This window comes from Thunnus maccoyii, chromosome 6, assembly GCF_910596095.1.
Source record: "Thunnus maccoyii chromosome 6, fThuMac1.1, whole genome shotgun sequence".
In the NCBI taxonomy this organism is placed as follows: domain Eukaryota; kingdom Metazoa; phylum Chordata; class Actinopteri; order Scombriformes; family Scombridae; genus Thunnus; species Thunnus maccoyii.
This window is the reverse complement of record NC_056538.1, coordinates 16925175-16941058: the sequence shown is the minus strand read 5'-3', so window position 1 is coordinate 16941058 and position 15884 is coordinate 16925175. Positions and strand designations below refer to the sequence as shown.

The window sequence follows — 15884 nt, the reverse complement described above, 5'->3', positions numbered from 1 at the left end:
AGTAGGCCTACAGATAATTTTTTTTCATTTTCCTGTGAAAGCCTGTTCTGAACCCTCCAGAATTGCGGAGTCAGTCCAAGAAAAAGGAGGCAGCGGGGGCCACCTACTTTTCCGAGCGCATCTAACGCACCATATCTCCAAACAGCATTTTCAGTGGCATGGACCGGTGAAGACATGTTGCAGGAGATAAAAATCCCTATTTGATTTCGATCAGTCTGCCCGAGAGTTACCGTGAAGTCGGCTGGAAATGAACTCTGAAGATACACGTCGGTCTCTGAGTATTAATGATAAGAGTCGGCGCGTCTCCTCTTCTGCCATCCACATGAGAAGTTTGACCGGAGCTGGCTGAAGGGAGCTGGCTACCTGTGTTTCCGATCGGCTGTTGAATCTCTAAAGCTCAATCAACTGGACGACTGTTTGACAGGACACTGAGGAAACCTGATGCTCCTGCTGGATATCCCAGCTGCATAGCAAGGTGTGTCTGTTTTTTCCAATGAAAAATGGCAATAGGTTGTTTTTTCATGGTGCGTTTGGGGTAATACTCCAGCAATAATACTCACAATCTGACCTTATCGAACTTATTTTGTAATCCTATGATAATATTTACAAGGGGCATTCATCGGATAGTTGTGTTTAACTAATACAAATTTTATTTAAAGCAATACTCAGTGTCTGAAATTATAATTGTTTGTGGTGAATAATAGTGTTAAGAGTGACTGTAAGATGTGCTGGAGAGAAATTCTGCACTACGGCACCTGCTGTACCTGCAGGCAGAGCATCCTGACTCAGGAGCCAAACTGCAGCATGTTCCCATGTCACATTCTTGAAAATATGCCTTTAATGACTATATGCTAAACCTGCTTGATGGGGAAGTTTGCTGCCAGTTGAAATCATCACTAATTTTTGTATATCTGTGGTTTATTTAGTCTATTTATTTTATAGATAATAGACTTATCTAAAAGGTCACAGGTCACTTTATTTAACCAGGTAAAAGTGTCATTGAGACTAAAATCGCTTTTCCGAGAGTCACCTGGCCAAGAGAGCAGCACAAACATTGTTACAACAATAAATACAAACAATACAAACAGACAAACACAACTATCACACAATATCCAATTAATATGCAATACAAGATCTTATGATGCATAAACAGGTACAATTTTCTAAAGATGATTTCAGTGAAAATTTAGGAGCAATCACATTTACCAAGAGTACGATAAAAATAAACAGCTCTTTGGCTCTATCTCCATACCAATATGTGTCGTATATTTGCTAATGCTTGTCTTTACCCCTCCATTCTTGATGATAACAGACCCAAGTCTCAGGTACACAGATAGTTGTGTAAAACAACCAAAAATGGTCACTGAGGTCTCATATATTTGAACTTAGAGTCAATAAGTCCTCTGTAGCAGCTAGGGGTGTGCCCGGATACAAATACATTATTTGGAAAAGCTCAAATAGTGTTTTTTTTTACGAATATTTATTTCATACAAATACTTTAAAAATTATTTGTTTCCGGGAAGGAAAAAAAACAAACATGTTAAATGCCAGTGTGCAGGTCGGTTGCATCGCTATCTAAGTCTCTCTCCTCTACTACGCTGTTACGTCTATCAGCAGGTCTCAACTAGGGGAGTCACATCCACCTGCTACATGATGCACATTTCCTAATTTGGACATCACTCCCAGAGTTGGGGGTGTTCCCCAGAGATAAAGCTGAGCTACTGACACATGCAAATTGCTCCCAAGAGACTCTCCATAACCTGTTGCTCCCATTCTCCTTTCCACAAAGTTAGGTTTTAAAAAAATAGGCAGTAAATGAAAAGTGCAAAGCAAGAATTGCCTTTGAAGTTCTTCCCTACACGTTACACACTGTGCTGTCTCTGTGTTATTGGTGTATAAATAGGCAGAGGTCTGTCTGCATTGAGGTGATGAGTACAGTTTTAGCTCAGTAGTCAGCGCAGTCGTCTATGATCTGGGAGACTCCAGTTTGAGATCCGGTGTGGGGACCTCCTTCATAAAGTAGTTTATTCATGAACACTTATTGTAACACTTTAATTTTCTAAAATTAAAAGCGTAATATAATGGGAATTGCTGATCACTCAATAAACACACAAAGAGAGCATTGTCAGGTTATGAGATAATGTAATCAAATAATACAACCAGAAGTATAATGCATCATAGTTCTAGAGACAAAGATACATACCACCTAGCTATCTTTTCTTTGTCTGAAAGGTTGGCACTGAACCAGTCCCTTAAATACTACTTGTACAGAATTTAAAACATCTGTTTACTAACCGTACAGGTCAGCAAACAACCCTCAGATAGAAACACAAGTCAAAAGTTCAGCTAACCTAGGAACAGTCTTTCTTCACAACCATATATGACAGCACTCAAGCATGCACCAAGTAACATCACAAAATAACATTAGTTCCATATTAAATTAAGGACAAACCACACTATCCTCTAAAAGCTTATCAGATTAACACATAAACATCTACATAACTATAGTTTATCTTATCACTGGCTCAGATAAAAGTACAACAGAATAAACTAACTGTTGAACACACAACTGCCTCATCTTACACAGCAAAGAACTAAGTTTAGAATAGACACAGCACAGAGGAATTTAGAACAGATGTGAAACACAAACTAACACTAAACTGAACTTAAAACACTATCTGTAACATGTATGATATATTCAAGAAATACATCAAATGATAACCTACTATTCAGTCTTCTTTCACATTAATAAAAACAAAAACAGGATTTTTAAGCCTCTTTCCACTTTTATTCAAATACAAATACAAAACCAAATAACTTTGCTGCCTCAACAAATATAGATACAAATAGAACTACTGAACTCTCGGCACATCCCTAGTAGCAGCACATACTGTTAGGATTTAGCTCCACCTATTACGAGAACTTAGTGCCACATTCATCGTGGTCTATCATCATCATCTAATTAAATTTGTAGGAATCAGCTATCTCTAGTGTTAATAGGTGATTGAAATGATGTTTGAAATACAGGACTTGGAAGCATGTGTGTTCTTCTAGATCCCACAAACTCACCCAAACTGTAACCAAACCTTTTCCTTACCCTTTCCGTCCACAAATCTTAAAACCTAAGCCCAGCCTTCATGTTTAGAGGTGTGTTTCTGCATGTGTGTGTGTTTAACCTCGTTAGATCAGTGGTGAGACCTTCTGAAGAGGAGAGGGCCTTTAACTGGTTTTCATTGGTTAAATGCATTTCTGTTTCCACTAATAGGCTACTCTATAATCACAGTGACATTTCCTGGCCAATGTGCTGATGTGAGTGAGTTTCCTGATATTTGGGCAGTAAAGCAAGTGAAAATAACTTTGGGTATTTTTAAAAACACAGAATTTCCATTATTTGAATGAAAAATGTACATTTTTCATATACACACTGTCTGTCATCAAGGAATATTGTGTGCAAGGTGAACATGGACCGACCCTAGAGGTATTGGTGTTGTCAATATCGCTGGTACAGTATTTTAATTCTACAGTCCTGCTTTGCACTCTACAATTTTCAATAAATTCAGTTGGTAACACTGACATGATGAATGTAAAACCACAGCTTCTTTCTCTTTAGGGTGCTGCCTAGCACGCCAGTGATTCAGCAGGGAGTGCAATCAATCACCCCATGTATGAGTATGAGACAGAAGACACATACCATTTCATAAATATTCATATTTTGTATATTACTTAATAATGTACCACAGATGGAGGAGGAGGCTGGTCGCAGGTTTGGTGGGGGGCAGTTGATAGCACAACCAGATAGTGGCGGTTTGTAGTAAGTAGAAACCACAGGGATGAATTAGAAACCAATGTGGTGACTATATATTACCTAGAAAAACAGATACAGTACAGTATTTCTATCTTAACTGATTACAAGCTGCCTTAAAGGGCCTTGAAAAACAAATCTAGTATTAGAGATGAGCAGACTAATGGCACCATATTGCCCCCCCCCCCCCCCCCCCCCCCCCCCCCCCGAGTTGATTTTTTGCCACTCTCTCTGGGCTTACATGAGATTGGGAAAAAAAAATCAATTTGTTTTTCTTTAGTCTTGTTGGGTACACTTGTTTTTTGACCATGACATTAAATGAGAGGCAAAATATCGACAGCACAAGACAAAGTGTGCTCATTCTGCCAGACTAATGAGGTATTTAGTGATTTCACCTGTGATGGAGTGGGCTGCTAATGTAGCTTATTGGCTCTCTTCAGTGCATCAGTCTATACACCAAACCTTTCATCATCTGTAGAAACGTTGATATATTTTCAAGAACTCAATTCTAGGAACAATAATTCCATAACAAACACATCTAGTCGCAACAGCATGACACATGTAGGTGCTAAGCAAAACCAGCAATGTATGAATGATAAAAGTTTGTGTGTTTATTTTATATTTTATCATTCAGCCTCATTCATAGACATGATTCTGGACTTGTTGAATGTTATATTCACTCACAGACCGATGATGTTTTTATATCGGATATGGATTACAGCACAGTGTTTACGGAAATGAGAAAAAGAGGCTCAAGTGAGTATAAACAGTGGTGGTACACAAGAAAAAGTATTTTTTTCAAAACCTGCTGCTTCTGTGGAGTACTGCTTCATATTTGCCTACTCAAAGCTGCTGTTGAGTCTAATACCTTGAATGTAGGTCAAACCTGTTGCGATTAGCCAGCCTCTTCAAGACAGAAAAATCTTTCAGTGAGAAGAAATACAAACTTGTTTCATGTGGCACTCGTGGCAGTCTCAGTGACAGCAATGGTGACAGTATTGTGTTTGTGTTCTGTGCTTCATAGCAATCACCAACTCAACCCCCTGGGGCAATTACATTCACTGTTTCACATGACTCCTGGAAATGGACTGAGTGGGGGAAGAGAGGGCAATACGTGAAATAAGCGAGACGAATGTGAGGAGTTAGAAAGAAAGAATTCATAGAGAAGGAGAGAAAGGGGTCAGTAAGGAAGAAATGAAAGAGGAGGTGAAAGGAATTGTAAAGTAGGAGGTAAAATCAGTCGATGCTTTTAATGTATTTCCTCCTATTGTACATATGAGTTTCCCTAAATATACAATAGAATAGATGAATACTTGATCCACTTTCCTGTATCATGCTTTGTCAGACTGTATTCAACCCATGGACTGTATAGAAAGATGGACGTAGGGAGATGTGATGTCACCCTTTAGTTTGAAACCAGGGTGTTGCCTTTCACGACCAAAGCAAACGCTAGCTTACTGGGAATACTGAGCAGTGTACTTTAGCTAAATATTGCTAACAGGGCAGCTATTGTGATCAAATAACATTAAACTTACTGACACATTTTGACAATAGCCCGAGAGCAGCAGGTGAGCCAGCTGTCAATCAACGGCCACACGGCAGACATCAAAGCCTACTATAAGTCCTCAAATCTTATTAACAGAGTAATAATTTCCAAAATGACCACCAGCACACTTATCAGAGGGCCTGAATTCAGCAATTGAAACCATAATGACTTGTTGAAAAAGATTATTGACTTCATATTTCTTGAGAGAAGTTTTGCTTTTTGAATAGGAGTCAATTGGGGCCAGGGATTTTTTGGAGCCAGCATCTAGTGGCTGTCGGTGACATTGCGCATTGCGCTTCAAGGTACCTCTGCGTTGCGTTCAGCCTCAAGCCATCATAGTTGCTGCTTGGTTCAAACTGATCAATAACAAATGAATCCCAATTTATATTGAGCAGCAAGTTAACCATTGGTGGCAAACCTCAGTTTCTAACTGAACACTTCTTGCAGCTGCTAAAAGCCTTTCTAGTGGTTATGGGTTTATATGGGTTTATAATCAATGTGTGTGTATATATATATATATATATATATATATATATGTGTGTGTGTGTGTGTGTGTGTGTGTGTATGTATGTGTATGTATGTATATATGTATATATATAAACTGTGTGGCAAACAATGGAAATCTTTCTCTCTATGTGTATGTTTTATGTAAATATTTCTTTATACTATACCTTAATATTTATAGGTAACATGTACAAGTCAAAAAAGTGTATTTCACACTTTCCTTACATATGTTTCATTGTATTTAGTCACATGATGTCAGTTATTGACTGAACAATAAAACAAAGTGTTACATAGTTGTGGTATGTGAAGGTTTAAAATAGTTAACTTGAAACAGAAACCTTTTGTTCTTTTTATGCCTCTGCTCCAGCGACAGTCATGGCCAGAGGCATTATGTTTTTGGGTTGTCCATCCGTCCCATTCTCGTGAACGCGATATCTCAGGAACGCCTTGAGGGAATTTCTTCAAATTTGACACAAACATCCACTTGGACTCAAGGATGAACTGATCAGATTTCGGTGGTCAAAGGTCATGGTCACTGTGACCTTTGGCCATAACTTGAGAATTCATACGCTAAATATGACAAAGTTTCACAGTCTCTAAGTGAAGACAGCATGTTTCTCACTGGAAATTATTCACTGGAATCATACATGTCAATATGTTGATAACTTCCATTTTGCCAAAATATACGCTTAATATCTTTTATTAAATTCCTTCAAAGCCTTCACTACAAATTTTATATAAGTCTGGACAGACATGGATGTAAACTGTAACTTGACTGGTTGGCAGTCTACACCCGCGAGCCAGTATCTCTAGTTAATTCTTTTGTCGATCATCATGAAAAAGTGCACACATCAGCTGTGTCGTTACAATGTTGACTTTGTAGTTGTGATTTTAAGTCTTAAGATCTTAGGAACAAATACAGGCGCTATTGTTTGTGTGTGTCAGTCTCTCCTCTGCTGGCTGCTGTAGACATGTTTCTGTTTTTGTGCTGAGGATGAGAAGTGGGTCACATGTTTGAATTATCCATTTGCAGGGTTGCATGCATCAGTGCCAAGAAATTGCATTACGTGGTAGACTTCTGCTAAGAAGACACAGAGACATTTCTGGAGGATGGAGGTGGGGGCTGAGCAAGGCCGCGCGCAGGAGAATGGACGCAGTGACACCGCAGCCAAAGAACCGCGCTCCTCTCCATGCTCCAGCCTGAAGGTAGGTGAACTAACATGTCTTTATGAAGGATGAAAGAGCTCCAGCTGACACCATTTTCTCTTATAGTAGTGTGTGTGTGTGTGCGTGCATGTGTGTGTGCTTGGGAGGGGTCACATGCTTCCTTAGTATGTATGCTTGCACATGTGTGTGTGGAGAGAGACAAGTACTAACTAAATAACCAAATTACAGCAACAGTCCAACAAGTCACTTCCACAAGGCTGATGTGTTTGAGGGATACTGCACATAATGACCTAACTTTACTGGCTTAATGTAAAGATATTTAAAGAATGTCAGAGGAAATTAAATCATGCTTCTGATCTTTTATTCATCCATACACTGTACTGGCATTCCCACCAGTGTGAGGTTTGAAGAAACCTTCACAGCACCATATACAGTAGTTTCCTCCCCTCCCTTGGGTGTCAGTGGTGGATGACTTGCCGTCCAATAGCAGGAGATAGTATCAGGTATTGTAGCCAGTGAGTCATCTAATTGGTATAATCCTATTATGTAAATTCTTGCCTTTTCCCAGCATTCATGTGGCAGTTAGCTTCTTTCCTTCCTTTTGCTCACAAACCAAAACCAAACCAATCCCTTCTCCCTTTATCACGATTCACAGATGTAATAAAATCACAGTGTCAAAGTTCATTCTTGACCTTGAAAAAAGCAGCTGACAATACAGTCTCACCTCAAGGTCCATTTAGCTGTTCTGAAGCTTTCCATTGTATCACATGATTGTCAACAGAAGATGGAGTTTGCTCAGTTGTCATGGAATTTCATGGCGGTGAGTTTAGTGTTCGTTTTTGATCTTGGAAACAACAGTTGACAGAACAATCTCACCTGCTGTTCTGAGGCTCTCGATCATATCACATGATCTTCATCAGCAGATGGAGTTAATGTAATGTCTTGTATCCTTGCCAAATTTTAAAATCAACTTGACAACAAAAACTGCAAAACATAAAATACATTTATGTTGAGATAAACGTTTTCAAGTCAGTGGAAACACTCCATCACCTCCTCACAGCTGATTCTTTCTTATCTCATGTATCCCCCACCCACACACACACACACACACACACCCCACCACCATTATCACTCACTCGATATAGCCTGAAGCTTACTGTTTACAGTGAATCTGCGCCATGGCGTTGCCAGGATATCAAAATTCCATGGAGACATTAGAGCCAACGGGAATTACAAACGAGCTGCACAGATCAGAAAGCGGTTGCACCACAGAGATAAGTTACAACATAGCTCTAAGTAACACACATGCCCCCAGGGTAGGTGTAAATCATAAAATGTCACAGAACTCACTAATGGTAAAACAGCACTTTTCTGCCACACAGCATCATTTTTTCATTAATTGCTGCCATTTTACAACACAGTAATCCAGTAGAGACCTAATTTATTTATATGATATTTCAATAACGATCCAGCTTACTACGATGTGCTACGAATCCAAATGACTCATGCCAGCTTACACATAGCTGGTGCAACTCAGTGCAGTTCGTCGGATCAGCTGACATGAACAGTTGATGTCTCACCCAGCCAGCATCTGTCGCTGTAACTTTCCAAAAAGGTGTTATTTGGATAAACTGACCACATATTGGGAGTCTACATGGTTACCTTCTCGCCTGAAAGCCTGGTAACTCTGGGCAGTGCTACGTCTTCCTCTCATATTGGACTGAGGGCAGACTGGATGCTACAGTGACTCATTATCGCTCCTGAGGTGTAAATGGGTATTACGAGACAGTACGGCCAGATGGGGCCGGAGCTAGCTGGTTAGCATGCTAACTTCAGTGGATATCTCTACAACACAATACATATAGGTCTTTGACATAACGTCAAAACTTATTTCTTCACATTCTGTTAATAATTTTAGTTAATTTGGGAATGTTTTAAACTAAAATTCTGGCCAAATCTTACACATTATACCTTCAAAGGATATGTTCACAATTTTTCATGTTTGTCTTGAAGGACCAGTGTGTAGAATTTAGTGGCATCTAGTGGTGAGGTTGCAAACAACTGAATACCCCCCACCCCTCCCTTTCCAAGCATGTAGGAGAACCTATGGTGGCAGTGAAACTCACGAAAAACATCGAAAGCCCTCTCTAGAGCCAGTGTTTGGCTTGTACATCCTGGGCTACTGTAGAAACATGGTGGGCTCTGTGGAAGAGGACGTGCTTCCTATGTAGATATAAAGGGCTCAGTCTAATCTAATGAAAACACAACAATTCTTATTTTCATGGGATTATACACTAACTAAAATATACTTATGAATATTATATTCCCTTTTTGCCGAGTCTGTTCCCCTAGATGCCACTAAATTCTATACAGTGCACCTTTAAACAATATTCATGTGCCCAAATTAACATTGAAACAGGGTTTTCTTGCTGTAATCATTCCTACTGTTCATACTGGACATTAAGAGATCCCTTCTTAATGTACATTTCAGTGTAAGTGATGGGACACAAAATCCACAGCCCTCATTCCAGTGAAAAAAGGTATTTAAAAGTTTATTCAAGGCTAATATGAAGCTTCAGCAATCCAAATTTCTCAAATCAAGTTGATATTTTTCAAAGTTACTGTCTTTTTAGTGCCAAATCTTTTTTGTTACCATCCTTCCACTGCAGCTCAACAGGGAAACACTGTCTGGGGAAACAAAAAGAGGTAATTTGATTCTAAAAAGAAAATAACACTGGAAGATATCCACTTGGTTTGAAGCTTCATATTAGCTTCAGATAAACTTTAAAGTACATTTTTCAACAAAATGAGGACTGTGGATTTTGTCCCCCATAACTTACATTGTTAACGCACTTGAAAGGGATCCATTCATTGTTATGAGGAGAAATGACCGCAGTGAGCAAATCCTCTTTCAATATCCATATGGGAACGTGACAGACTTGAAAAATTGTAAACGTATCCTTGAAGTTTGGGCAAGGCTGAGAAAACCTTTGGCTGTCAGGTGCTCAGTTTAAATGAACATTATTCAAATTAACCTTTTTATATGACTCTTTACAATCAACTACAATAACCAGTTTTACCTCATGAAGTGTGTCAGTCATTTGTGAGGGCCATAAATATCCATCTACAGCCTCAGTATATTATGTATAACTGTGAAAATTGAAGATAGACTTATTTCAATATGAAAAAAATCATTAAAATGTATTTAGGGAGTTATGGGGTGGTCTTTGAAGCAAAAAGTCAATGAGAAATGAACAAACACTGGGACATTGTACCACCTAAGTTCTAGTTTTATCGGTGGAATTAACAAATCTGTCACAGATTTCCTCATATGAGAAAACGGATCTTATTTCTTCAATAGGCAACACCTCGCAGCTAATGCATCTTAACATAATCATTTAAACACTGGAGTAAAAGAACAAGGCTGATTTCTTTGTGTTCTTGAATGTGTAAGTAATGAGTAGAAGTCATTTAGAGATAAAGACCCTCAAATCAAGCACACTTAGGCTAAATGCAGGGATTATAGTTCTCAGCACCATGCCTGATTTCAGGCATAGAGCAGTTTCAAATTCTTATAATACTTATTTCACTACATTGTACACATTTCCTCCTCAGGCTCAGAAATCTTTTCTTGCTTTAATCCCTGTAAATGACTTCCTACTATAGCAACTACATGCTTATTTTTACAGTAATGATAACCTGGGGTCTGTAGTGAAAATGTCATAATGGTTATCAACATTTCTTTCCGAGGAAAGATCAAGAAAATAATGCAGAACATAATGTGAATGTCATGTTGTTATTAATAGACCACCCCAGGCTTTTCCATCTTTCTCTTTTCTTTCTTCCACCTCAAACAACCTTTAAAAAGATCCAATTGGCTGAAAGTCTTCTGCCAACAACATGAAAGTTTGTAAAGCCCTAAATAGGATCAGACACTCTTGTTGCTTTTTCCCACATGAAAGTGATGTGAGACAATGGTGTTCAAGCAGCTTATCATAATACAGACTGAAGGAGCAAGACAGACTTGTATTTCTTCTCAGAATTGTTTGGTTCCCCGACCGGCTGGGTGGGACGTGGCACAGCCCGTTTCGACTCTAATCCTGTGTGTTATTCTCTACTTTTTGTTAATTCCACCAATAAAACTAGAACTTAGGTGGTACAATGTCCCAGTGTTTGTTCATTTCTCATTGACTTTTTGCTTCAGAGACCATCCCATAACTCCCTAAATACAGTCTAATGATTTTTATGTATAATGTATTCTATCCTTCTACTTGATTCTATGCAAGTAAAAGAAAACTCTGCATGTGTGTGTGCGTGTGTGTGGCAGTCTTCTGTGTTAGTCTAAAGCTGGGCACAGACGACAGGAGTTTTGGGCTGATTTATCCCTGATTCACCCTGACCTGGGACCTTGGTCGGTACCGATGTTCGGCCCAGATTATCTGGTAATAAGAGGGGTTTACAGATCCAATCCTAAACCTCCAGAACTGATCACAGGCTCATCAGGGCTGCCCCGATAATTTCAAACATGTTTGATATGTAGGATTTAAAATCTGAATGATTACGTCACTACTTTCTGAGCGGGGCCACAATAGCTGATGAGAAAGACAAGTCTACAAGCTGAAGGTGTCGCCAAGCAACGGTAAACAGTGTTGCTCTTGAGGCTAACGATAGCTAGGATACTACTGTTGACAGACTTTAAAACTGAGTTGAAATCTCACCTCCAGTTCTTGCTGAAGAACAGACAACTCATGTTGACCGCGTCTCTCCAACCATTTTTCCATCCATACTCGTTTAGCCTTCTGCTTTTGCTTTTTCTTCAATTCATTTTGTTTAGGTTTTTGAGATTAGAGAGAAAAACATCTGTGAAGTTTCTCCTTATGTGCGTGATGCAACCCAATTTGAAAATCGGTTAGGATTTTAAAACTCCTGTAGTCTGAGCTCGGCTTAAGCGTATTACATGGGTGACATCAACTAGCTAAGAACAAAAGCAAGTCACAGGTCACGAGGAGTCTTTGTTAAAATTTTCACACAGTCTGAATGTGAATCACTTTCTAGTTCACACTGAGGCCACAGCACATTTGGCACCTATTGGAGACCCAATTAAAAGCACAGAATGAACATGTCACAATGCATGCCATTGTTGCAAATCCCAAAACATGACATTTAGAAAAAGTAATTCATTACCAATTTATTGCTTTTGTTAAAAAAAAAAAATTATAAAGAGATGATTTATTTCTTATTCGGTTATCACTCCTGACATTATATTACTCACTAAAAGTCATACCACTTTCCAAAATGATTTTCTTGATTTCTTTATCTATATTGCCTTCATTCTTACCATTATCTGTAATAGGAGGTGGTTATTTCCCTCAGATTGGATGAAGGCTTGTTTTCTTTGAGAGGTTGCTTGTGGGGTTTTCTGCTGATAAAGCACTGATGGCTTATGGCTAAAAGAGCCCCCTAAGCGCTTTGAGGCATGTAGCTCGAAGAGTCTGTGGCTGAATGTGCTCCTGAGCCATCTCAGCTCAGCATAGAAAGGATGAGAGCAGTTGTCCATGATAGCTTTCAGCTTCCCTCTCATCCTCTTCTCTGTCACTACCTCCACACTGTCCAGTTCTATCCCCACCACAGAGCTGGCCTTCCTCACCAGCTTGCCCAGATTGTTTGGTACCACAAGTCCCGATGCCACCTCCCTGGCCTAGTGCACACATTGAAGGACCTGAGCCTCCTCAGAAAAAGCCTGCTCTGTCATTTCCTGCAGAAGGCCTCAGTGTTGTCTGACCAGTCCAGTTGTTGTTGTTGAGTTGCACCTCTAGGAACTTGGAGGTTTCCACCATCTCCACTCCTTACCTTGTAGGGGTGGGGGGCCTCTTGCTGTGCTGGAAGTCCACCATCAGCTTCTTGATTTTCAAGTTTTCAACTAGTTCTCTGTACTCCTCCTCCTTATCGTCTGTGATGCAGTCGTCAATGGAGGAGTCATCTGAGAACTTCTGTGAGTCGCACGTTCCTGAGTCGAAGCAGAAGTCAGAGGTGTAGAGCGCGCACAAAAAACAGTGACAGTACAGTTCCTTGGGGTGTGCCAGTGTTGCTCATCACCACATTTGACAAGCAGCCCTGCAGCCTGATATACTGCAACCTGTTGGCCTTTTCTCATATTATCATATTTATATTTGTTTGACAAAATAAAATAAGTTAGTTAGAATAGTAACATAATTTTATATATTTCATATCTAAACAGCGTAAGGCTGGGTGGGGGCCCCAGGCAGTTGCCCGCCTTGCCTTACGGTAAAGTCTGCCCTTGCATGATGCACCTGGATGCAGCTATAAAATATTTAAACAGGAGGAACAAATGTTAATCTGATTTCAGCCAGTAACCTTTTATCAAATGTTATTTCTGTCTCATGTTTTCCATCACTCTTTACAGGCAAAATGCCACTGCAAATAATTTACAAAAATGTATGAATCATAGATGTGTGCGGGGCTGGCATGCATCAGCCGTTAAGTTGTCATTTCCCTTGGAAATCAGCATAGGCCTTCTGGACATGGCACATTGAAAAGTTGCAATGGTTGAGACTGACTCCAGATAAGCAGTCACCTGAGAAAGTATTTTTAATATCACAATGATTGCACTCTGTCATCCACTCTGGTACAAGTAATGTCTTTGTGAGCTGATAAATGACTGAACAGGCACCAGTGGGAACAGATGTAGTTGTGGCCAACAAAACTGACAATTTGTCAGTATGAAGAATGAGTTGGCTCGAACACACTGCACTGACTTATTCAGCTTTAAATGTTAAATTGTATAATTGAGAATGTGAATGTTGTTGGCTTAAATTCCTAATTAGGCCAGTGCTGATAAAAATATATCCACGTCCGTTTGGAGAAAAGCTAGCACTGGATTTTCTGACTCAATCACTTCCATTGAGTATAAATTAGATCATAGTTTATTTGTTTCATATAAACTTCTAATCAAGACAATTTTGAATTGCTCAGAAAACAGGCTTTTCTCCAAGAAAATTTGTGAGAGTTGAGAGGAAATAGTAAATCAAAAAGGTATTTTTTCTTGCTGTGGAGGGAAACATAAGTATACCTAGTATACATAGTACCTTAGGGGTGATGTTCCATAACATTTTATCAAATTCACATCCAGTATTATACCTTATTAGGTTTACCTTTCAACATTTGCAAGTAACTAAAGGCTAAAATAACTACAACTCAAAAGAGGATAAACTAGTTTCAGTGGCAGACTAATTAATGTTCACAACCTGTACTTACAACCCGAAACTGAGATGAGCAGGATAATATATGACATGTTCAGTAAATGTATCTGACTTGTTCTGTATCTGTATTCTTCTATCTGACGTACTCTAGATCCTGAGAAGTATTAAGTTGATGCTGATACGATATGAAGCAAACTTTAACGGGTAGACTCTTAAATTGATGTGACGTGATCAGCTAGATCATTTCTCTAGAGAAGAGTCGCTACTCTGTTTGTCCCTTTTGAACTACAAAAACACACAGTCCACTCAGTGTTACAGAGTGATGTCTCTTCACTCACAATCTTTTCTGAATATGCACCAGTTGCAGAGCGCACATTAACCAAAGAACAGCCAAATGTTTTATTTTAGCCATTACAGAATTAATGTTAATTAGCTCCAGATGATTTAATCAGCTACTGTCTGTCATTTTAACCAGCAGCAGTGACCGTTGGCTAAAAATGAGAAGTGTGCTACATATGTTTTTAATTCCTCTTTGAGTGAGGGAGAATAAAAGATTTGATCACATTGGAGCTTAACAACTCAAACTGGAGTCCAAATCAAACCGACCCCTAGTATGCATGCTTGCTTGCAAGTTAATCCCCCCAGGAAATGCACATGTGATGAGCTACTTTCATTAATGCCCCACAGCTAGTACTGGTGGTCAGCATGATCTCAACGGAGGTCTGTTTGCACTGATGGCCCCACTTTCATCATACAGTAGCATCTACAATAAATGGTCATTCTGTACAAGGAGAACTGCAGGAATAAGACAAAGTATCTCTATCTTGAAGTATCTCAAATTCCTGATTATCTCCCATCTGTTGTTCAATAGACTTCTGCTCAGAAATCTCTCTAACTTTGTTAATGTGGTTTTACAAGTAGTGGTAGTATAGTCAGATGTAAGGCTGCAACTAACAATTATTTTTTTATCAGTTAATCTTACCATTATTTTTTTGATTAGTTGATTAATCTAACGATTATTTTTTCAATTATTCTATCGATTATTTTCTGGTTAGTCGATTAATCCATTGGTTAACTTACCAATAAATAATAACCATAACTTCTATGATTATTCTTTCAACCTTTTATTTAAACATTTTCTCATAAAAAGGCATACAAATAAAAATTTAAAAATGTGGGGCATGGATACAGTGACATCCTTTTTATGGAAAAAAAACAAACTTGCACACAGCTGTGCCTCTTCCTGAGACACAAAAAGACACACAAAATGAAATATTTCAACATGAAATCTATGAATGAAGGAACCACTTCAGACTTTAACTTTTACGTAATTATACTATTCATCATGAAAGTTCAGATTTATGCAGTGTAGGCCTAATTAGGAAAGGTGTTTTTTACTATATTCTGCCATTAATTATCATAGATAGTGTTGAGTATGATTTACTCCAATGGGTAGTGCCGACTGTAATTGGAAATGCACTTGTATTATTCATCTGCAAAAGGTTGCTTACACTGACTTACAGGCTTATGTTAATGGAAATCTACATAGTTTAGTTTTACAGGTCTATATGTGCATATGTGCTGGAATTCAACATTGCTATACTAGCTATTAGCATCTGCTCTAGGGAGTCTTCATTGAGTTCTT

At 38.9% G+C, this 15884-nt stretch overlaps 1 protein-coding gene across 2 annotated transcripts in view; it reads left to right on the top strand.

The window, feature by feature from the left end:
• LOC121898586 (solute carrier organic anion transporter family member 1C1-like) overlaps positions 1-15884 on the top strand; it is a 41629-nt gene continuing 25745 nt past the window's right edge. For both annotated transcript variants that reach the window (XM_042413796.1, XM_042413795.1), the window contains exons 1-2: positions 1-475; positions 6886-7058. In XM_042413796.1, the coding sequence (XP_042269730.1) occupies positions 6963-7058 (96 nt within the window). In that variant the 5' untranslated portion in view covers positions 1-475; positions 6886-6962. The remainder of the gene's footprint in view (positions 476-6885; positions 7059-15884) is intronic.